Here is a 25919-nt window from a genome sequence, read left to right on the forward strand (position 1 = left end):
CAACAGTACCAATAAAAAGCACAGGTTGTCCCACAAAAGATAAGCCCTCAACCAAGTCTGTCAACCGAAAAATAAAAATGTTACACATCTCAGAAGATGGCGATGCAAAAAAACATTGATTTACGTCCCCAAATGGGTTTTTGTTCTGCAAAATTACTAACACATAAAAGAATAATATAAATGAGGTATCGCCGTAACCGTACCGACCCGCAGAATAAAGGTAACATGTTACTTATACTGTACACTGCATGCCGTAACCGTACCGACCCGCAGAATAAAGGTCACATGTTACTTATACTGTACACTGCACGCCGTAACCGTACCGACCGGCAGAATAAAGGTCACATGTTACTTATACTGTACACTGCACGCCGTAACCGTACCGACCGGCAGAATAAAGGTCACATGTTACTTATACTGTACACTGCACACCGTAACCATACTGACCCGCAGAATAAAGGTCACATGTTACTTATACTGTACACTGCACGCCGTAATCATACCGACCCGCAGAATAAAGGTAACATGTTACTTATACTGTACACTGCACGCGTAACCGTACCGACCCGCAGAATAAAGGTAACATGTTACTTATACTGTACACTGCACGCGTAACCGTACCGACCCGCAGAATAAAGGTAACATGTTACTTATACTGTACACTGCATGCCGTAACCGTACCGACCTGCAGAATAAAGGTCACATGTTACTTATATTGTACACTGCACGCGTAACCGTACCGACCCGCAGAATAAAGGTAACATGTTACTTATACTGTACACTGCACACCGTAACCGTACCAACCAGCAGAATAAAGGTAACATGTTACTTATACTGTACACTGCACGCCGTAACCGTACCAACCAGCAGAATAAAGGTAACATGTTACTTATACTGTACACTGCACGCCGTAACCGTACCGACCTGCAGAATAAAGGTCACATGTTACTTATACTGTACACTGCACGCCGTAACCGTACCAACCAGCAGAATAAAGGTAACATGTTACTTATACTGTACACTGCACGCCGTAACCGTACCGACCCGCAGAATAAAGGTCACATGTTACTTATACTGTACACTGCACGCCGTAACCGTACCGACCTGCAGAATAAAGGTCACATGTTACTTATATTGTACACTGCACGCGTAACCGTACCGACCCGCAGAATAAAGGTAACATGTTACTTATACTGTACTCTGCACGCCGTAACCGTACCGACCCGCAGAATAAAGGTAACATGTTACTTATGCTGTACACCGTGTGGAAAAACATTTAAAAGGTAAAATGCAATGCCAGAATTGATTTATTTATTTTTTTATCCACCAAAAAAAGAGTTAATAAAAAATAGTCAATAAGTTATAGGCACCCAAAAATGGTGTCATTACAAAATGCATCATACCCTCGAAAAATACAAACACTCATATGGCCACATCAACACAAAAAAAGGGATTTTTGTGTACTCACCTGAAAAATCCTTTTCTACCATGGATATAGACCTGGTCATTAAGAGGTGGAAACGAGGAAACAAAAAAGTGGTTGGCTCCGCCTACGCAGGCTATACCCTCTCACTGGTAGAATGCTCAGGCGGTTTTGTACCACAGCAGTAGGAGAGAGTCCCCAAATGAACAATATATATGGAACCAAAAACCACCAAAAAACCTAAACCCGTAAAGGGAAAAAGAAAACCCCAACCCTGTGCCAAAACTTAATACAAGAGGGGACCTGTGTCCCCCAGTGAAACAACGAGAAAAGGATTTTTACAAGTGAGTACACAAAAATCCCTTTTTCTCGCAAAATTACCCTGGGGGACACAGTAACCATGGGACGTCCAACAGTCCCAGAGGGAGGGAAAACTCAGACAACCTTGTGAACAATCAGCGCTCTGCTGCCTGAAGAACTTTTCAACCAAAACTGGCATCGGCAGAAGACTCAGAATGAATCTGATAAAACTTGGTGAAGTGTGAACCGAAGACCAGGTGGCAGCCTTGCAGACCTGGGAAATGGAGGCCTGATGCCGAACAGCCCAGGAGGCACCAACAGCCCTAGTTGAATGAGCCGTCACCTGGAAGGGATGATCCCTATCCTTAAGCCGATAGGCTTCCCTGATGACAGACCGGATCTATCCTGTGATGGACACCTTGGAAGCAGGTAAGCCCTTCCTGGATCCTTCTGTAAGAACAAAAAGAGAATCACAGTGCCGAAATGGCTCAGTGAGAGCCAGGTAGGCTCTGACTGCCCAGACCACATCCAGACAGTGGAGGGAGTTCTCCCGAGGATGCTTTGGTTCCGGACAAAAAAGATGGCAGGTCAATGTCCTCATTGAGATGGAAAGAGGACACCACTTTGGAAAGGAAGGATGGAGGGAGACGAAGCACAACCTTGTCCTTATGTATAACCAGGAAGGGGGGCTGGCATGACAAAGCCACCAGCTCAGAAACCCAACGAATAGAAGTGATAGCGACCAAAAACACCACTTTCCAAGAAAACAGGCAAAGAGAGATGTCCCTTAGTGGCTCAAAAGGAGGAGCCTGTAGAAACTCTAAGACGAGATTGAGATCCCAAGGATCAATAGGAGGCCGGTACGGAGGAACACAATGCGCTACCCCCTGAAGAAAAGTCTTTACCTGAGGTAAGAAGGCAATAGCCTTCTGGAAAAGAATGGAAAGCACTGAGACCTGACCCCTCAGGGTAGATCAGACCAAGACCCTGGACCAGCCTGGACTGCAAAAACGCCAGGATCCTAGGCAAAGAAAAAACAAGATGATGACACTCTTCCGCTTCACACCAACGGACGAAGGCCTTCCAGGTGCGGTAGTATATCTTTGCTGATTGAGGTTTCCTGGCTCTAATCATAGTCCGAATAACAGGCTCTGAAAAAACTCAAAAACCTCAGTGCTTCAACACCTCGGTTCAGGGGTGAACCTGCCCCTCTCGCCGCCCGAAGCGAAGGACAGAAAGCCGCCCCCCCCCCCCCCCCGGGAAGGAGGGGACGTGGCGGAGCTGAGGGGGTGGGGCTTAGCGAAGGGGGCGAGGCTTAGCGCTGTTCGCAGGCAGAGAGCAGGCACGGAGAAGACCTGCTCTCTGCCTGAGCGTAAGGGGAGGCTGCTGGAGCAGCGCTGCTTCAGTGGCCTCCCCAATCCACCACTCTGTGCTAAGCCAGTCCAGGACAGCTTGTCCTGGACTGGCTTAGGTAAGAAAAAATGCCGCCCTCCCTGGGGCCCTGCTATAGCGCGGCCTGAAGCGCTCGCTTCAGGTCGCCTCATGGGAGGTGCGGCGCTGCCTCGGTTTCAACAGCCATGCCGTTAAACGCAGCCGATGTAAGGAAGGATGAGATAGCGGCCCCTGAGAGAGCAGATCTTTTGTAGCGTTTGCTACTGGAGCCATGAGATCTGCGTACCACGCTCGACGAGGCCAGACTGGAGCCACCAGGATCACAGGAACCCCCTCAACCTTGAGTTTCTTGAGAACCCAAAGGAGGAGAGGAAGAGGGGAAAGGACGACCTCCAGACAGCTCCACCTGAAGCACAACTGGAGAAACACCCCCTGATGGAGGGACTATTTGCCCAGATCGAGACACCCTCCCCCCCCCCCGGCTAAGAAAGTCTTCGGCCCAATTGTCTACCCCTGGAATGTGGACCGCTGAGAGGGCGGGGACATGAACCTCTGTCCACCTTAGTGAGTGGGAGGCTCCCAGAAAGGCTGACCTGCTCCTGGTCCCACCCTGATGGTTTAGATAAGCCATGGCCGTGGAATTGTCCCACTGGATGCGGACTGGCCTGTCCCGGAGAAGAGGGGTCCAATGACACAGAGCCCAAAAGATGGCTCTCAACTCCAGCAGATTGATCTGAAGCAAGGCTTCCTCCTGAGGCGGAAACAGGATTCGGCGGTCCAGGCTGAACTGGCACGTTGGGACGTGCCAAGATTGCCAACTGAAGGGGCCTTGAATGGAACTGGGCATAAGGGACGGCCTCGAAGGAGGAAACCATCAGGCCCAGAACACGCATGCAGAATTGGATGGTACATGGCGACCTCCTCTGCAGGCATGTAACATTGGACCGAAGATTCGGAATTTTTGATTCCATCCGCTGAGGAGGCACCAGACCAGACTTATTCATGTTCACGAGCCATCCAAACCGCAGAAGCAGGTCCATGGTGACCTGTAGGCTGGAACGATTGTCTGTCCTGGAGGGTGCTTTGATCAGCAGATTGTACAGGTATGGAATCACCGCTACCCCTCGGGGAGACTCCACCTGGAAAATTTGAACTCCACCAAACCTGTTAAGCATCTTCACGTTCAAGACGGGGCGAAGGGAACTGTCCTTCTTTGGAGCAGTAAATAGGTTTGAATAGAACCCCTGGAACTGTTGGGAAATAGGCTCGGCACAATTACCCCTTTCTCCTGAAGCCTGGCGATTGCCTTGAGAAAAGCGGCTGCCCGGGCGGGGGGAAAAAGGTAAAGAGGAACGAAAAAACGTTTCTTCTGGGAGGGCAGCGAACTCTATGGAGTAGCCAAACGAGACCACCTCCAGAACCCAGGCGTCATCAACCCAGGCAAGCCACATGTCCTGGAAGGCAAGCAGACGTCCCCCCACCCGAGAATTCCCGGATGGGGGCAGCCCTTCATGCATAGGGGGGCTTGGCAACTCTCAACCTCACAGGCTTAGATCGGGGATGCCAGGCAGGTCTGGGCTTAAAGGAGGGCTTCTTAGAGTGCGACTCCCTAGGAGATTGTTCACTGAAGCGGAACGAGGAGCCCTGAAAAAAAACTAAATCGCTGAGAACAGCTAGAAGACGAGGCAGGCTGCCGCCTAGAATGCCTCTGAGGTAACAGAGATCTTTTGCCTCCAGTGGCTTCAGAAATAAGTTGCTCCAAACCTTGTCCAAAGAGACAGCCCTGTTCACCGTGAGAAAAAGGTAATGCAACCACCACCTTTTTAGAGGCCGGCTCAGCGTTCCAGGAACGGATCGAAACCATCCGACGCATTGCCACAACATTACCAGCTGCCTTGAAGCATCACATACCGTATTTTTCGGACTATAAGACGCACCGGACCATAAGACGCACTAAGGTTTTAGAGGAGGAAAATAGGGAAAAAAAAAATTTTAAGGAAAAAAAAATTGGTGAAATATTTAATAACCTAATAATATAATATTTCACCAATGTAAATAGAACCAGGGGCTTTCGGACACAGGGATACCAAATGTGTATGTGTTTCACAGTAATGTTTTTGTTTTATATGTATTCTAGGGATATGGGGGGGATTTGAACATATCTATCTATCTAATCTATCTATCTATCTATCTATCTATCTATCTATCTATCTATCTATCTATCTATCTAATCTATCTATCTATTCTCATCCATGGATGGAAAGAGACACCTTGCAGTGAAGCTATGCAAGAAGAGAAAAAGGGGCGGGCCAGACGGGTGAAGGAGGTGTGGTTTTCTAAGCAAACTTGAAAACACGCCTCTTTCACCCATCTGGCTCGTCCCTCCTTCACTGCCTCTCAGATCTTGCTCCTGCAATGAAGCCACACAGGCAGGGAAGTAGGGGCGGGCCAGACGGGTGAAGGAGGCGTGGTTTCAAGCTTGCCAAGAAAACCACGCCTCCTCCTCCCGTTTGGGCCGCCCCTCCTTCCCTGTCTGTGTGGCTTCATTGCAAGAGCCAGATCTGAGAGGCAGTGAAGGAGGGGCGGGCCAGACGGGAGAAGGAGGCGTGGTTTTCTCGGCAAGCTTGAAACCAGGCTTCCTTCACCTGTCTGGCCCGCCCCTACTTCCCTGCCTCTCATATCTCGCTCCTGCAAACACGCGACACAGACAGGGAAGGAGGGGCAGAGCAGGCAGGCACCGTGCTGCTCTCCTTTTGATTCTCATAGACAGGACACAGACGCTGCACACGCTGCATTCGGACTATAAGACGCACACACATTTTCCTCCCATATTGGGAGGAAAAAAAGTGCGTCTTATAGTCCGAAAAATACGGTAGATATTTAGAAGCATTAATTATCTGGTCCACCACAAGCTGATTGTCCTGCAGAGCTGATTCATCAGCCAAACCCGCTCTCAACTGTTTGCCCCAGGCAAAACAAGCCTTACTAACCCACCCCCTGATGAAGGCTAGCGCTGAAACGTGCGTCGGGTGGCCAGTCTTGGCGTTCTCTTCACGGGTCTCCCTTAGTAATTTCTGGTTATGGATGAGTAACTCTGGACCTATACCTTATGGTATATATTTTACTATTCGGGAGCATTCACACGGAGTAACGCCGAGCGTGTATTACAGCCGTACACGCCGGCGATACGGCAGACTGCAGAACACTTCCCATTCACTCCAATGAGAGCGCTCGTAACGGCGGCGTTACGAGCTCTCCCATTGAAGTGAATGGGAAGTGTTCGGCAGCCTGCCATAGCGCCGACGTGTACGGCTGTAATACACGCTCGGCGTTACTCCGTGTGAATGCTCCCTTACAACGTGTGCATACCTCCCAACTTTTGAAGAACTGAAAGAGGGACAAAATGTGTGGCGCGCACGGAAAATTTAGCCCCGCCCACTTTTGTGTTGACTCTGCCCACTCATTAATTTTTCATGTGCCCGCACACAGTATAATCCTCCTACAGTCACCCGTAAATTATTTGTCCCCCCTCTATCTCTCCCCCAGCTTCATATACACCCTTCATCTCTGCCCCCAGATTCATATCCCCACATCTCTGCCCCCAGTGTCATGCCGTCCTCTACATTTCTGCCCCCAGTGTCATGCCGTCCTCTCCATCTCTGGCCCCAGTGTCATGCCGTCATCTCCATCTCTGTCCCCAGTGTCATGCCGTCCTCTCCTTCATCTGCCCCCAGTTTCACGTTCCACCTCCACATTAAACTTACCTTCTCCTCCGCTCTCTGCGCCGCCTCTCTCGCTGACACATATGCGGTTGAAGCGAGGAGCTGACCTGTGTTAGCTCCTCACTTCCCCGCTGCCGCCGGTCTCGCTGACACATATGCGGCTGAAGCGAGGAGCTGACCTGTGTCAGCTCCTCGCTGCCGCCGGTCTCGCTGACACATATGCGGCTGAAGCGAGGAGCTGACCTGTGTTAGCTCCTCACTTCCCCGCTGCCGCCGGTGTCGCTGACACATATGCGGCTGAAGCGAGGAGCTGACCTGTGTCAGCTCCTCGCTTCCCCCGCTGCCGCTGGTCTCGCTGACACATATGGGGCTGAAGCGAGGAGCTCCTTGCTTCAGCCGCATATGCGTCAGCGAGACCGGCGGCAGCGGGGAAGTGAGGAGCTGACACAGGTCCAGCTTCCTGTCAGCGGGATCACTTAGAGAGGCAGTGTTAGCTAGAGGCAAAATGGTAGCCTTAGACAGCCTGGCAATAGCCGGATCAACCGCAGGAGCCTCGGTCCACCTAGACACACACTGTTCTGGGAACGAAAAAGGACATCTGACCTCCTGGTAGAAGACAGGGGCCGGTCCGGATGAAACCACTGTTCCTGCAAAATGTGATCAAACGCCCCGTGGTTAGGAAACACCAAGGGTGACCGGTGACTATGGCGAAAAGACACATCCTCCTGAGCCCGGGACTCAGAGCCCTCTCTCAATTGCAATGTATTATGTACAGCACGTACAAGCTCCTGCGTAGCAGCTTCTACTGTTGTGCTTGACTGAAACTCTGTATCGGAGTCAGAGGCGTCCCCAGATGAAACAGAATCCCCAGGAGAAGACTTAGAGCCGTGCCTAGACCCTCTGCCTGGCGAAAACCCAGGGGAGGGAGAGGAAGATCGTGACACATAGGACGACTTCCTAGTCCACTTATGAGGATGGCCGCTAGCACTGGGATTGGGGAGTCCCTTAATAGCTTCAACCACAGCCGCAGACTGCACCACAATCTTGGCGGCCAAATGCTCCAAGGATACCGCTATAGACTGATTAAGCCTGACCAAGTGACCCACAGCCTGGGACAGAGAAACCACCCAATCCGGGGAGGGAGAAGGGCCGGGAGGCTCCTGGGGGGGTCAAGCGGAACTGCAGAGTGAACAGATAGACACAGACTGCCCGCAAGGAAACTTTTGTTTACAGCTGGAGCACACATAAAACGTGACAACAGCGGGGGGGGGGTGCAGGGACCCGGGAAGTCTCCTCATGAGAAGACATGCCACTGAATACAACCCCAAAGGGGCCTACCAGACTATTGGAAGGAGACCGTCATCCACCACTGCGGATAAGCTGCCAGAGGATCCTACTGAGGCTGCAGAGAAGCTCAGGCCTCAGAATCGGAAATGCCTTTAAATAAGGCCCTTCCCTCCAGATTCTAGCCAAGAACGTGGGAAGGACCTGCCCTGGAACCGCCCCCCCCATCCAGATTTTTTGTTTCCTAGTGTCCGCCTCCTAATGACCAGGTCTATACCCATAGTTACTGCGTCCCCCAGTGAAATATTGCGAGAAATAAAACAATATAGCTTGAATAATGTGAACACAAACCCCCCCCCAAAATCGCAAAATGCGTCAGCAGGGGAATATATAAGTGGTGCGAGCGTATATCAGGGTACAGACCACTTTTTCAGCTTACAAGAGAAAATACAATAGAAGAGACCCCAAAAGTGACCCCCCCCCCAATCATAGGAGCTACTGGAACATAGTAGGGAATTTGGTGATCCCAATGCCCTCCGCACAGCTTACATATTCCCTCTTTACCATCCACATGTCACGTCTGGGATACTAATACTCACTTTACCCCCTGGTAAATTCTTTGAGGGGTGCAGTTTCCAAAATCACTTGTGGGGGTTTCCCACTATTGGGCTCTGTAAGTGCAACATGGTGTCTAAAAACTATCCTAATGAAATTGCTGCCAAAATTGGGTCAGGTTGCTCAGTAGGGCCCCCTATGGGATATTTCTACAAACTGCAGAATGAGAGTAATAAATATTATGGTAGGTTTTGCTATTAACCCCTTCTTTGTTACAGAAAAATGTGGTTTAAAATGGAAAATGTGCATAAAAAAGTGACATTTGGAAATTTCACCTCCATTTTGCATTAATTCCTGTGGAACACCTAAAGGGTTAATAACGTTCCTATATACAATTTTGAATAGTTTGAAGACTACAGTTTCAAAAATGGGGTCATTCATGGGAGTCTTCTATTATATAGGCCCCTCTAAGTCACTTCACAACTAAATAGGTCCCTAGAAAACAAAATCTTGAAATTTTCTTGATAATCTGACAATTTGCTACAAAAGTTATCAGCCTTCTAACTTCCTAGAAAAGTAATAGGACATTGAAGAAACAGCCGATATAAAGTAGTCATATGGGAAATGTTAATTAGGAAGACTTTTGTGTGATCTGACTGTCTGTGTTTTTACCAGAATAACAGAAACTTTCAATATTGATAATTTTGTGAAATTTTCAGTATATTGTCCTTTTTTTTAACAAACAAACACAAAGTATAATGACTAGAGATGAGTGAACACTAAAATGTCCGAGGTTCGATATCCGATTCGAACAGCCGCACACTGTTCGACTGTTCGAATGGATTTCGAACCCCATTATAGTCTATGGGGGGAAATGTTCATTTCAGGGGTATGCAAAATTCGATAAAATTATACTTACCAAGTCCACGAGTGACGGTCGGGGTGGATTCCCCTTGAAGTCTTCTCCCGGCGCAGCGTCCCCGCGGCGGCTTCCGGCTGAAATTCACTGTGCCTAGGCATCGGGGCCTAGGCAGAGCCAACTACGAATGCACGGTCGGCTCTGCGTAGGCCGGATGCCTAGGCAGAGTGAATTCCAGCCGGAAGACGCCGCGGGGACGCTGCACGGAGAAGACTTCTAAAGGTAAGAGAAGAACCAGCGTTGATTGGCAGAATGTATAGCATTCTGCCAATCAATGCTGGTTCTGCATCGAAACTTAAACTTCGAACAGCTAGTAGTATTCGATCGAGTACGAGTATTTCGAATATCATAGTATTCGATAGAACACCTACTCGCTCACCTCTAATAATGACCAAAATAAACTACAAGGTGTCAGGAAAAACAATCTTGGAATCGCCCGGATAGGTAAATGCATTATGAAGCTATCCTCACATAAAGTAAGAGATGTCAGATTTGAAAAACAGGGTCTGAGCCTTAAGGCCCAAACTGCCCTGTGTCCTTAAGGGGTTAATTTATTTTGAACGTTACAAGGCTTACAAGTGTAACAGCGATTTTCGAGATTTACAAGAAAATTTCCCAAACTTGTTTTTTAGGGACGACTTCAGTTCTGAAAGGGATTATAAAGGCCGATCTAATAGAAACCCCCATAAAGCACCACATTTTTAAAACTGCACCCCTCAAATAATTCAAAACAGCATTTGGAAAGTTTGTTAACCCTTTAAGCATTTCACAGGAATTAAAAGAATATGGAGATGAAATTTAGACGTTACATTTTTATCCAATAATACATTCATTTATGCCTAAAATTATCACATTCACAAAGGGTTAAAGGAGAAAATGCATCTCACAGTTTGTTATGCATAATTACGGGTGCAAAATTATACAATACGATCCTAACCCCCATTGAAATCAATGGGATCTTTTTTGAGCGCGCAAACTCTGACACGCGTATATGTGCCAGATTGCACGCCAGTTTACTCCATGTGAATTCAGCCTGTGATCACTTTTTATAGCACATTTTGTAAGGTGAGATGGTGAAAAATCACAATTTCCTGCGGGTTTTTTCCCCTTTTTTCTTTCTGACATTCACTGTGTACATTAAATATTGTAACAGTTTTGCTATACAGGTTGTTACGGAAGCGGCAATACCAAATTTACATTGTTTTTGATCATTTTTAGATTTTTTTTAAATATAATTCATTTTCTATAGAAAAAAGAGAAATTCGGAGGCTGTATAACTTTATTTTTTTCAATCATTATTTTTTCCCACTTTTTCTTGTGTCCATTTAAGACACTTTATTCAGCGATACTTTGATTGCTGTTACTTTATTATGCACTGTGAGACACAGCGTGCACGTGTCTCACAGTGCATCACAGGCCAGCTTGATAGCTGCGGAATCGCCGGAGCAGGCGGTTTAGTAACTCCAACAATATGCTAATTATATGACTTCCCAGCGAGCTGTTGAGATTCCGGAACAATCACGGGTACAGCGCGAGGAATCAGTTCAGCGGAAGGCCAGCTTGACAGCTGCCGAAACGCCAGAGCAGGCAAACCATCGACGGAAGCAATTTGCTGAATATAGGCGGATCATCGACGCCAACAACCCGCAGACAAAGTTGCAGGCAGAGGCTAGTAATCCTTAGTAGTAAACGGTGTCAGGACACCCCCCTCCCCACCCATCTGATATTAGTGACATCTCATGGATAGGTGATTAGTATTTTTAGACCGGAAAACTCCTTAAGGCCAAGGCACCACCTTGCGGAAACACAGCTTTTTTTGTTGCAGATTTTACTGCGTTTTTTTTTTTAGCCAAAACCAGGACTAGATTGAGCAGAAGTTAGAAGTATAAAGACTTTCTAGATATTTCCAATTCCATTTGTAGCCATTCTTGGCTTTGACTCAAAAAACCGCAACAAAATCTGCAACAAAAAAAGCTGCATTTCCGCAATGTGGAGCCTTGAGGAGTCTTTTAAACTCTACTTCTTCTAACTCTCCTAAAGGTGACACAGAGAGGAGGAGACGAGACAGTCACACATTAGTAGAGACGTCACATATGAAGGTGCAGGCAGCAGTTTATCTCATAGACATAACAATGGTGCAGAGTATAAAATAGAATAACATTCCTGTATAACTTGTCCCCACATGTCTCCTGTACACATCTTTTATACTCACCGTAATTCCTGAATCCTGCAGGCTGGACTGGACAGAGCGGCCATCAGGTCACTGAAGTGAGGACCGGACAGACGGTTATTAGACAGGTCAAGTATCTTCAGGGACTGGTTATTCCTTATTCCAGAGGCCAACTGGGTGCAGGAAGTGTCTGGGAGATTATTCTTACCTAGACTGTCAGAATAAGAAGATGAGATGTGAGGAGGGTCGTGTTGGGGGCTAATAATATCTTATGAAAAATTGTGTATAGAGGTGGGGGCTGAGATGGTTCTATCTGTCCAGAGATGAGCAATTTGGAAACTTGCCAGACTGGTTATGTAGATACTATGCTCTGTGTATTGGGTGATGCTATCTTACAAAGGTTATGTATTTATGTAAATTTAATCCTCAATGGTTACCATTTGGTATTATATCTTTAACTTATTTATTTATTGATAACCTAGTCTTCTAATTAATTCAAAACTAGTAAGATAACTTTAATTCTCAGAAAGCAGTTTGCTATCAGACATACGCTCATATAATGTTCCTAGCATTAAGCTTACAAGTATGCGTATAGTGTGCACCTGTGCATTGTAGATGCCAGGGGGACACGCAGAAGCGAAGCAGCATACTGGTATTCACCACTACACAGGTAAGAACTATAAGAAACTTTACTACAGCACTGTTTTTTATTGTACCCCGGCCCTTTTTGCTTTAATAGTAAATACTATTTGGATTAGTCAGTACCTTTTGCTACAGCGCTGTATTCTGTATTCTGCTTTACTCAGGATCATTTGGTTTAAGAGTAAATATTATTGTGATGAGCCAAACACCTTTTAAACTATTTGTTGGTAATATTGAAACCTTTAGTGCATATGTCAGTATCTATATGATTTTGGATGATCATATTGGCTAACAATGGAAATTTGTATATATTGATTGATTTTAATATGTTGCTACCATATTGGACTGTTCTTTTTATAGCTTGTATCACACTTGAGAAAGGGCAGGTGCCCGAAACGCGTTGTGTTTAATAAACTGTTCAAGAATATACTTTGGTGTGCGCGCTTACTCCCTACCCCTCCATTCCTGTCGGGCTTGCCTGAGGAATCACCTAGCAAGAAGGGGGAGGGGTAGATAGGGCAGGTAGTTAAGACATCAACTATAAGTGATAGATGAGTGGGGTTTGCCATGGAAATATTCAAAAACTGCACAAAGATATTCATATGTAATGTAGAAAACCGAATATCCAGCTCACCCTTCTTGATGTATGGAAAATGGTTCCCAGGCTGCTCGGACGTGGACGGACTTTGATCCACTGGATAAAGACGATAGGTAAGGAAGAAATCCAGCATCTCCAGGAACTTGCTAAAAATAAATCTTTATTTCTTCATCTTTAAAAAAAGCTTTGACAGCATACCGAAGATGGCAAGTACTCCAACATGGGACTTATTATTTGAGCTACGCGTTTCGGAACTACTTCGGTTCCTTCGTCATGGCATACTGAGGGCTTACTTTTGCAGGTGTTTTAAACTGTGATTAATTAAAAACCCCACCCCTTAAAACTATTAAGTCCATGTAGTACGTCATACTTGCCATCTCTACTATAATAAACAAAATATCTATATAACATTGTATTTATTGTGTGTCCTTATTAATACATATTTAAATAATTATGATAATATCATTGGGACAAACAAACCATGTCCCTGGACATATTTACGTTTTTTGTATATATCACATATGTCACTTATCATTCCTTGATCATTTATTATACAAATTAAATATATATATAATCTCCTGACATAATCTTGCTAGCTCCGTATGTTCTGACCTGTCTCGATGGTATTCTTTTAATCATATTCTATAAATAGATCATATAAGGAGATGTTGAGTTTACTAGGAGCCGTTTCTTCCATAAGATTATACACATGACCCATCATGTGACTAGGCACCTGATAGGTCTACACTCCTCCTTGCATCACATGATCGGAGATTTAATGCATGAGAGGGTCCTTAGATCTATATAGTTATATCTTTGGACCTATACCCAGAAACCAACTCATCACCAGGTAAGTGTCTATCTTAAGGTATAATAGAAATGTTTATTTTAATAGATGTAAGATACATCTGAACGTATGTTTAACCCGTGAGGGTGTCCTGTATTAAGTGTAACTATCCAATACACTTCACGGGTTAATAACCTCTTACGCCAATTTCCGCCCCTAATGGGCTTAGGTATTTTTTCTATAGCATAGTACACTAGTGTTGAAGTATCTCTCGCATGAATTTCTGAAAAATGTCGGGAAACGCGCGACATGTTTTCTTTCCTTTTAGAGCTATCCTGAATATGCTCTGACACTCTTGTCTTAACATTACGGATGGAACAGCCGACATAACTCAAATTGCATGCAGTACATTCCACTATATATATTATATGATGACTCATACAATTTAAAAATTGATTTATATGATGCAATCTGTTACCTTCTGAGTTTGTAAAAGTTTGTGTTTTCTTGGCATAGTTACACATATTGCAGCGGGGCATTCCACATTTGTGGAAGCCCTTAATTTTTAGCCATGTCTCCGACTTTTTTTGGTGGTCATCATTCACGAACAAGCTTGGAGATAAAATATCTCCTAATGTTCGACCTCTTTTTGCTACACATTGTACCCCTCTACTCAATATATTATAGGTTGCCGGGTCTTGATATAATATAGGGATATTCTGATTAAATATTTGTTTTATTTGATTGTACTGCCTACTAAAAGGTGTGGAAAAAACTACTCTATTGGGAATTGTAATATTTTTGTTTTATCCTCCAATAATGACTTTCGAGTTTTATTATCCACGATTTTAATGGCTCGATTCAATGTCCATCCAGGGTAACCCCGATTTTTTAACCTGTCTACTGTGATATCTCGTTGTTCCCTATAGCTTTTTTCAGTGGAACATGTACGTCGCGTTCGGATGAGTTCTCCAATAGGAATTGACTTAATGGTATGAGCTGGGTGATGGCTATCAGCCATCAATAATGTATTCCCTGCTAGCTCTTTACGATAAATGCTGGTATCGATTCTTGCCTCCTTGGTGTTGCCAATAAGGCTCACATCCAAAAAAGATATATTTGTGGGGTGGTGAGAGAAAGTAAATTTAAGACCCATCTCATTTTGATTGAAATATGAGATTAGATGTGGTACGGACATAGACGACCCCTGCCAAATCATGAGGACGTCGTCTATGTACTTCCCGTACCACACCAACTCCGTATGGAATGGGTTAGTAGTAGAATAAATCTGTTTTTCCTCCCACCACCCCAACACTAAGTTCGCTATAGAAGGTGAGAAAGGCGCTCCCATGGGAGCGCCTTTAATTTGCAGATAGTATTCTCTATCAAAAAGAAAAAAGTTGTGTGTTAAAAAATATGATGTCACTTCTATAATATATTCTTTCAGTATATCAGAATATCGGCTGTAATGTTCTAAATGAAAAGACAAGGCTTTGATTGCAACAGTATGTGGGATGTTTGAATATAAAGCCTGGATGTCGCTGGTAATCCAGGAAAATTTGTCTTCCCACCTAATTTTGTCAATTACATTTAATAACATTTTAGTATCCTGGATGTACCCTGGCATTCGGGACACTAATGGCTGTAATAGTAAATCAAGCCATGAACATAATTTTTCGTTTAGTGTCCCGATTCCGGCCACAATGGGTCGAAAAGGGACAGGTATTTCATTTTTATGCGTCTTAGGGACTCCGTGGAAAATTGCATTGACAGGAAATTCAGGTATAAGATGTTTTGATTGTTCCCTAGAAAATATACCGCAACGTACTCCCTCGTCCACTAATCCCCTTAAGGAAGTCATAAACTCCTGAGTAGGGTCATTTTCTAACTTGCGATATGTGGTACTATCTTTTAATATTTTTAGACAACCTTCTCTATAGAATTGTTTATCCATCACTGCTATTTTCCCATCTTTATCTGTTTTTTTAAACACTAATGCTTTTTGTTCTTTTAATGTTTTTAATGCCTGTTTTTCTCTATAGTTTAGGTTGTTTCTTTGTCGCTTATTGCTATGATTAATAGTATCCCTTAGGGTCCCGAGGTCCCTCTCCATGGCAGACTGAAATTGTGCATAGGAGGGAGCCCGCGATCCCAAGGGATAAAAAGCCGGATTAGTGCCTGTAACTCCTATATTATGTATAGGTTGATCATAAGGTTAACCATGGACATCTGTTCTTGGAACAAAAAACCCTCAAAACCATTAGTTTCAATTTGATCATATTCAAAACCTTTATAATCATTATTATCATCATCAGTATATTGTATTTGACATTCATTTTCTTTATCTTTGTCAATATCCAAAAAATGTCTCTTAACTGTAAGTAATCTGACGAATTTGTTAATGTCCATTAACGTATGGAAATAATCAAAGTCCTGACTAGGTACAAAACCCATGCCTTTAGATAGGATTCTTTCTTCATCCTGTGAAAGTTGATACGATGAAAAGTTGACTATATTGGTAGGGAAATTTTCAGTGTGTTCCTCTGTAGATGCTATTGTCGTCGATTGGAGCGGGTTGAATACTTTATATTTCGATTTGTGTTTCCTTCCCGCTCGTCTAGATCGTTTTTTGATGAATACTTGCCACCTTTAGGTTGGTTTCGTTTATTATATGGAGTTGATGGAGACGTATTTATAGCAGATGTATCCGTATTAGAGCCTTCGCTGCATGTTGATACCGACAGGTCTGAACCCAGTTCAGATGATGAAAACGATACTCTGCGTTTATTTCTATATAGCATGTTAGGCTTTTTCAAAATAGATTTAGGATTTGTGTTATTATAGTCTTTTTTCTTTTGATACACAAAGCCTGTAGTGTAATCATTCGTATCTCTAACAAATTTCTTTTTTTTATTTTCCATAATGGTTGATTCCACATTTTCTATCTTTTTCTCCACTTTGGTTTTAATAGTTATATAGTTAACATCAGATTCCAAGGTTTTTAAACTTTCATCTAGTTTAGATATTTCTGCTTTAATTTCAATAAGTTTTTTCTTTTCATAATCCACTATGAGTTGCATTAAGTCAAATGAGCATGTTGATAAAATACTATTCCAGGAAGTGATAAATGCATCGTCATATTCATACGTAGGGAATTTTTTGAGTCTGAGTTCTCTAGGGATCATACTGTGTTCTATGTATTTTTCCATGGTTATGCAATCCCATAGAGTTTTAATCTCCTTAATTGTTAGTTTTTCCCAGTCATTAAACAACATTTTCAAATCGGGACTTACAGCACCTCTTGGTGTGTGATTGTCAAATATTGCCGCAATTTTAGATGCTCTAGATTCGGACACATTTTTAAATACTTGTTGACCCGTAGGTTCCATAATATTATGATAAGGGAGTCACGGAAAAAAAGTCCAATTATAGTATGTAGAAAACCGAATATCCAGCTCACCCTTCTTGATGTATGGAAAATGGTTCCCAGGCTGCTCGGACGTGGACGGACTTTGATCCACTGGATAAAGACGATAGGTAAGGAAGAAATCCAGCGTCTCCAGGAACTTGTTAAAAATAAATCTTTATTTTTTCATCTTTAAAAAAAGCTTTGACAGCATACCGAAGATGGCAAGTACTTCAACATGGGCTTGATTTACTATTACAGCCATTAGTGTCCCGAATGCCAGGGTACATCCAGGATACTAAAATGTTATTAAATGTAATTGACAAAATTAGGTGGGAAGACAAATTTTCCTGGATTACCAGCGACATCCAGGCTTTATATTCAAACATCCCACATACTGTTGCAATCAAAGCCTTGTCTTTTCATTTAGAACATTACAGCCGATATTCTGATATACTGAAAGAATATATTATAGAAGTGACATCATATTTGTTAACACACAACTTTTTTTCTTTTTGATAGAGAATACTATCTGCAAATTAAAGGCGCTCCCATGGGAGCGCCTTTCTCACCTTCTATAGCGAACTTAGTGTTGGGGTGGTGGGAGGAAAAATAGATTTATTCTACTACTAACCCATTCCATACGGAGTTGGTGTGGTACGGGAGGTACATAGACGACGTCCTCATGATTTGGCAGGGGTCGTCTATGTCCGTACCACATCTAATCTCATATTTCAATCAAAATGAGATGGGTCTTAAATTTACGTTCTCTCACCACCCCACAAATATATCCTTTTTGGATGTGAGCCTTATTGGCAACACCAAGGAGGCAAGAATCGATACCAGCATTTATCGTAAAGAGCTAGCAGGGAATACATTATTGATGGCTGATAGCCATCACCCAGCTCATACCATTAAGTCAATTCCTATTGGAGAACTCATCCGAACGCGACGTACATGTTCCACTGAAAAAAGCTATAGGGAACAACGAGATATCACAGTAGACAGGTTAAAAAATCGGGGTTACCCTGGATGGACATTGAATCGAGCCATTAAAATCGTGGATAATAAAACTCGAAAGTCATTATTGGAGGATAAAACAAATAAAAATATTACAATTCCCAATAGAGTAGTTTTTTCCACACCTTTTAGTAGGCAGTACAATCAAATAAAACAAATATTTAATCAGAATATCCCTATATTATATCAAGACCCGGCAACCTATAATATATTGAATAGAGGGGTACAATGTGTAGCAAAAAGAGGTCGAACATTAGGAGATATTTTATCTCCAAGCTTGTTCGTGAATGATGACCACCAAAAAAAGTCGGAGACATGGCTAAAAATTAAGGGCTTCCACAAATGTGGAATGCCCCGCTGCAATATGTGTAACTATGCCAAGAAAACACAAACTTTTACAAACTCAGAAGGTAACAGATTGCATTATATAAATCAATTTTTAAATTGTATGAGTCATCATATAATATATATAGTGGAATGTACTGCATGCAATTTGAGTTATGTCGGCTGTTCCATCCGTAATGTTAAGACAAGAGTGTCAGAGCATATTCAGGATAGCTCTAAAAGGAAAGAAAACATGTCGCGCGTTTCCCGACATTTTTCAGAAATTCATGCGAGAGATACTTCAACACTAGTGTACTATGCTATAGAAAAAATACCTAAGCCCATTAGGGGCGGAAATTGGCGTAAGAGGTTATTAACCCGTGAAGTGTATTGGATAGTTACACTTAATACAGGACACCCTCACGGGTTAAACATACGTTCAGATGTATCTTACATCTATTAAAATAAACATTTCTATTATACCTTAAGATAGACACTTACCTGGTGATGAGTTGGTTTCTGGGTATAGGTCCAAAGATATAACTATATAGATCTAAGGACCCTCTCATGCATTAAATCTCCGATCATGTGATGCAAGGAGGAGTGTAGACCTATCAGGTGCCTAGTCACATGATGGGTCATGTGTATAATCTTATGGAAGAAACGGCTCCTAGTAAACTCAACATCTCCTTATATGATCTATTTATAGAATATGATTAAAAGAATACCATCGAGACAGGTCAGAACATACGGAGCTAGCAAGATTATGTCAGGAGATTATATATATATTTAATTTGTATAATAAATGATCAAGGAATGATAAGTGACATATGTGATATATACAAAAAACGTAAATATGTCCAGGGATATGGTTTGTTTGTCCCAATGATATTATCATAATTATTTAAATATGTATTAATAAGGACACACAATAAATACAATGTTATATAGATATTTTGTTTATTATAGTAGAGATGGCAAGTATGACGTACTACATGGACTTAATAGTTTTAAGGGGTGGGGTTTTTAATTAATCACAGTTTAAAACACCTGCAAAAGTAAGCCCTCAGTATGCCATGACGAAGGAACCGAAGTAGTTCCGAAACGCGTAGCTCAAATAATAAGTCCCATGTTGGAGTACTTGCCATCTTCGGTATGCTGTCAAAGCTTTTTTTAAAGATGAAGAAATAAAGATTTATTTTTAACAAGTTCCTGGAGACGCTGGATTTCTTCCTTACCTATCATATTCATATGTAATGTTGGTATCAGTATTGGCTGTTTAAATAATATTTAATGTCTTTAGAATTGGATTAATGGCATAAATTTGAGATAATCATTATTATGTTTATTTTTCAGTGATATATACATTGATGAGAAGATGAAGCCATCTAATTACTTGTTTTGTTTATTTTATTTTATTTTTTCCTCAATATTCAGCGGTGCAGGGATTATAACTAACTCTGTGATTATTTGTAGGAAAAGAGACAATAAGTGATCCCTGTACAAAATATATGACAATTGACAAGTTCTTTATGATTCAATGGATGTGTATGTGTCTGGAGCTCCAGTGTGAAGTTTGCATGGAAAGTGAATGGGCCCATATGTGTGTCAATTATATGTACAGGTTACATGTGTTTGCTATATGTTCATGTTCTGTTTGTCCATGTTTGTATTGTTACATTTTCAGTCTCCACAGCGAGCAGATGAAGATATTGATAACCCCACAGAGGGTGGTGACAAGTAGATATGAGTTTCTTTCCATCGTTGAAGATATATACATATATGTGTGTTCTGGTGAATATGAGATGTACTTGATATAACATGTACTATGTACTCAGTGTTTATTGGTGCTTGTGTGTATCAAGTATATCACATGGGTTTTATACTTGTGCCCTGGGTTTCTACTATAAATCCATGAATGTCAACAATCGGGAATTATTTTGTGAAAAAGTTTTATCTAATACTTGTACATGTACATTGTTATTGGTCATTTTTATTCAGATGATCCTTCTGATATGGGATTAGGCACCATAAAGGGGTAGGCAATGCATGTGAGCTATCTTAATATGTACACACAGGTAAAGATAAATCGTAGTTTTGCAAAACAAAAGTATTTCTGCGGCATTGTTTGCTACAAGGTGATAGACATCTGACTAAGTAGATTAGAAGTTACTCGAATATCTGCTCTGTAATGTGTTTTTCTGTATAATTTTTTGTTATGACGGGGGAGGGGGAGATAGATTTGATCCCTTAAGTTTTTTGCCTTCTCTGCTGATATATTTTGAGCATTTAATGAATTAGTTGTAATTCTGGAATAATTAGAAGTTGTAGAGAATTGAATTTACTTAGGATTTTATAAATAAGTCTGAATACAGGTTTGGCAAGTTTTAGCCAGCCAGCTGCTTCTATGATAAAACATTGTTTACAAGGTGTTAATTAGGTTTGTAGTGGAAACAAAGAGAACAATGGCTGGACCCTTAGACTAGGGAGTGTCTTAATTAGGTCTCAAAAGTCCTATTGTATATCTGCTGAGGGTAAATAAAGTATTGTACTGCCCTGAATAGCTTAGAGTGAGACACTGGAAATCTAATTAGATGTGTCTGTTATTTTCACCTCAACTAAAAGAGTCAAAAGAAGTGATAGCAGAAACCAGACATGAACCTGATGTGTTTTCCTCTATCAGAACGGTGGTAAGGCAATCCTCACACAGATAGACAGATGTCATATTTCTTTGGCAAGATAGAGCAAGATGGAATTTGCTCTACAATCCTCCTCAAAACATCTCATTTCAGCGTTATTTGACTTTTTAATCCTGCAACTCTTTTATCAGTAGGAGTTCATGATTAAAAAGGAGGGGAATAGATGATATTTTTAAACTCCCTCTCAGAAGAGTCGGCTTCAGGCATGTCACTGATGCCCCATTGGAGAATCCTGACTGAGATGTTTGTGGACAGTTCCAGGTACCTAACAGAAAAGGCAAATTTGTTACAGGGTACGCTGTAGTCACTATACATGACACCATAGTATAAGAAGCCCTTCCACCACACATGTCAGTATAAGAGGCTGACCTTATAGACGCCTGATAGCACAGCAAACATTTACACTGACCCCAGGTATGCGTATGGCATTGCACATGGTTCACAGGGCAAACCAATTAAGAATGGAAACTTAGTCAGTTGATGGTCGGCCATATTGCTCCCTAAGCAGTTGGCAATTGTGAAAGTCAGAGCTCACACAAAGGGAAGAGACCCTGAGAGTATTGGAAATGAGAAGGCTGATTAAGCAGCGGTACTACTGCCATGGAAGGGTCTCAACCAGGTGAGACATTGACCTAGCAGACCCCAAGGGGCTGTACTCTAAGGTGACTGGTGCCAGAGAATGTGAAAATGGGGGATAGCAGCATACCCCCAAATGGCTGGTTTGGCCCACGGTAAGGTGCATGCCTCTTGAAATGCCATGGAGTCACTAGTGGGTAAGTTATGGGTTGCCTCAAGTTTGGAAGGGCTGCAGGGAATCGCGTAGAAGCAGACTTCACAACTTAAGTATGATTAGTACTGCCAGATATGTCCAGAACTTGTGTCAAAGACTGAAAGTAACACATGAACAGGCGTTTTCTTCTATTCTAGACCCTGTTTGATCTTTTGATTTTTTTCCAGGAGCACATAGCTTGCAGGTGGTGATTGGGTGATAGTGAAAAGACATATCAGAAAGACGGCCCCTCCCAAGTGCTGATGACAACTGCCACCTCCGTCAAATTGGAGGATACCTGCTTCCCATTGTAAAAAGGTTCCTGAACCATGGCAGGAATGAAGAAATGGACATTATTTGTTTTTGTTTTTTTGTTTTCCTAAAGGATAATGGGGATATGGAAAAACATTGTACAAATTTCCATGGGCATATTGTTTATATAGTATTTTCTTTCAAGTTAATGTTGATATGTTTTAATAGATGTTATGATAAAGATAGATATGATTGAGATTAGGTTGAAATACAGGAATATACGAGGGGAATCTGGAAAAGTCCAGCAGTAGACGTTAAGTCACTGAAGTACCTAAATATGAATTCCTGTATTCAATTATCTCAAAATGGGGGAATTGTTAGGATCACATCCTCCATCTTGTATTTTGGCATCCATCTTTCTCTATCAAAGATAAGTTGTTTGTCTCAAAAAGGAATTGGTTAGACTGATTAACATGGAGATGCTATGGGCTACAAGGAAATGGAATGCTAATGAATCCTTATCTAGCTGATCGACTTCAGAGCTGCACCTTTGTGTCAATGTAAAGTGTGTAAACAAGGATGTCTATTGTCTTTAGAATACCATGAGATAGACATCTAGGGTGTGTATTTGAGACATGTGCTGATGGCTGCCATTTTGTGAGACCATGCGCCACCATGCCGTCACCATACCATGAGCTCACAGACTCCATTTTTTTACTTGAGCTAGCCCTTCGGGGGGGGGGGGGGTGACCTCTCTCCAGTTTCTTATCCAATAGATATGTACCAGGGCTATTGTTACAAACTTCTCCACCAATAGATGTTAAGCTAATTATGCTAGCCAATCCTGTTCTGTCTATGCCATGTGATAAATACTGTTGTTTTAGCCACCATTAAACAGAATCCATTTTGATACACCACCATCTGTGTCTTGTGGTTCTCCAGGCTAAGGATGGCTGTAGCCGATCTTGGCCTGTTATTTAATTTGAAACTACAACAACATAAGCTCTGGGGGTCTATGCCCCCAACAATACACAGCTCAGTATACAGTGTCACACAGGAGAGGGTTAGATACACAGCTCAGTATACAGTATCACACATGGTAGGATTAGATACACAGCTCAGTATACAGTATCACACAGGAGAGGATTAGATACACAGCTCAGTATACAGTATCAAACAGGATAGGATTAGATACACAGCTCAGTATACAGTATCACACAGGATAGGATTAGATACACAGCTCAGTAGAGACGTCACATATGAAGGTGCAGTCAGCAGTTTATCACATAGACCTAACAATGGTGCGGAGGAACATAAAATAGAATAACATCCCTGTATAACTTTTCCCCACATGTCTCCTCCTGTACACATCTCTTATACTCACTGTAATTCCTGTATCCTGCAGGCTGGACTGGACAGAGCGGCCATCAAGTCACTGAAGTGAGGACCGGACAGACGGTTACTAGACAGGTCAAGTTTCTTCAGGGACTGGTTATTCCTTATTACAGAGGCCAACTGGGTGCAGGAAGTGTCTGGGAGATTATTACTACGCAAACTGTAAGAATAAGAAGAGGAGATGTGAGTGATGTATCAGCAGCTGTATCACACATGATAGGATTAGATACAGAGCTCAGTATACAGTATCACACAGGATAGGATTAGATACACAGCTCAGTATACAGTATCACACAGGATATTATTAGATACACAGCTCAGTATACAGTATCACACAGGATAGGATTAGATACACAGCTCAGTATACAGTATATCACACAGGATAGGATTAGATACACAGCTCAGTATACAGTGTCACACAGGATAGGATTAGATACACAGCTCAGTAGAGACGTCACATATGAGGGTGCAGTCAGCAGTTTATCTCATAGACATAACAATGGTGCGGAGGAACATAAAATAGAATAACATTCCTGTATAACTTGTCCCCACGTCTCCTCCTGTACACCTCTCTTATACTTACCAAAATTCCTGTATCCTGCAAGCTGGACTGGACAGAGCAGCCATCAAGTCACTGAAGTGAGGACCGGACAGACGGTTATTAGACAGATCAAGTATCTTGAGGGATCGGTTATGCCATATTCCAGAGGCCAACTGGGTGCAGGAAGTGTCTGGTAGATTATTCTTACCTAAACTGAAAGAATAAGAAGATGAGATGTGAGCAGGGTCGGACTGGGGTGTCCAGGGCTCACCAGTGAAATTGTATCTAGGGGCCCATCAACAGGACCCTGCAGATCAGTGATACCAAGACACGATGGCTAAAGGTAATAACATGTCGTGAGCCACTCTGCTCACCCACTATACCATGTGCGCTACCTTAACCCACTGCTACACCTTGTATGGAAAGTGAACAGTGCTGCTCCTACAAATGTTACCATTACCTGTAGCTGCTCTGTCCTAGAAAATCTGATCTGCTGACGTCCTGGCTGTTGTATCACAGATGTAATATGGATGGTCTGTCCAGGAATTGGAGCAACTCATGTGCTGGGTGGGAGGTGCAAAATAAAAAAACAAATATGGTAAATAAAAAAAGAATACTCACCTGTCCCTGGTGCTCTGTTGTGCGCTGTCAGTGTCCATTCAGTCTTGTGCTGGCGCCTTCTTGCTAGGAGTCCTGCACCTCATGTGATCGCTGAGGCCAATTAGGTACAGGATTTCCAGAAATGGGGCCATGAGACCGAACAGGCACAGGCGGGGGACAACGGGGTGCTGGGGACAGGTGAGAAGGCTTTTTTTTTTTAACCCCTTCCCGACATGCGCCGCAATAGTACGGCGCATGTCAAATCTGTAACTATGGCGACCGCCCGGGAGCCGGGCGGCCGCCATAGCCCCCGGGTGTCCACTGCTTTAAGCAGTAGACAACCGGCTCTAATGCCTCCGATCAGTCTCCGGACCGATCGGAGGCATTAACCCCTCCGGCGCCACGGTCAAAGGTGACAGAGGCGGCCGGCATTTTGCCGGTGATCGCCGGCTCCTGAAGCATGCTCCAGGGTCGACATCACGTTGCCATGACAGCCGGGAGCCTTTACAAGGCTCCCAGGCTTGTCTGCAAAAAATATAAAAAAATATAAAAAGTATTAAAAGTTCAAATCCCCCCCCCCCTTTTCCCTAGAACACATATAAAAGTAGTTAAAAACTGTGAAGCACATACATGTTAGGTCTCCCTGTGTCCAAAATCACCCGCTCTACAAATCTATAAAAATATTTTTCCTGTTCGGTAAACACCGTAGCGGGAAAAATAGTCAAAAGTGCCAAACCGCCGTTTTTTCACTGTTTTGATTCTGATAAAAAATTTGAATAAAAAGTGATCAAAACAATAACATTTCCCGAAAATGGTAGAACTAAAAAGTACACCTGGCCCTGCAAAAAAGACGCCCTATACATCCCCGTACACGCAAATATAAAAAAGATACGGCCGTCGGAATATGGCGACTTTTAGAAAAAAAATTTAACACAGTTTCGGATTTTTTTTTAAGGGGTCAAAATGTAAATAAAACCATATATATTAGGTATCCCCGGAACTGTACCGAAACACAGAATACAGGGGACATGTCATTTTGGCGGCACAGTGAACGCCGTAAAACCAAAGCCCGTAAGAAAGTCGCAGAAATGCATTTTTTCTTCAAATCCACCCCATTCTGA

The 25919-nt window shown here is 42.9% G+C and overlaps 1 protein-coding gene across 1 annotated transcript in view; it reads left to right on the forward strand.

Moving 5' to 3' along the window:
* LOC142214655 (NACHT, LRR and PYD domains-containing protein 12-like) overlaps window positions 1–25919 on the forward strand; it is a gene marked incomplete at its 3' end in the record, with an annotated part of 792298 nt that overhangs the window by 90952 nt on the left and 675427 nt on the right. Inside the window, exon 15 of the mRNA XM_075283595.1 lies at window positions 6274–6287. Within this exon, the coding sequence (XP_075139696.1) occupies window positions 6274–6287 (14 nt within the window). The remainder of the gene's footprint in view (window positions 1–6273; window positions 6288–25919) is intronic.

Source organism: Leptodactylus fuscus, chromosome 7, assembly GCF_031893055.1.
Source record: "Leptodactylus fuscus isolate aLepFus1 chromosome 7, aLepFus1.hap2, whole genome shotgun sequence".
Classification (NCBI taxonomy): domain Eukaryota; kingdom Metazoa; phylum Chordata; class Amphibia; order Anura; family Leptodactylidae; genus Leptodactylus; species Leptodactylus fuscus.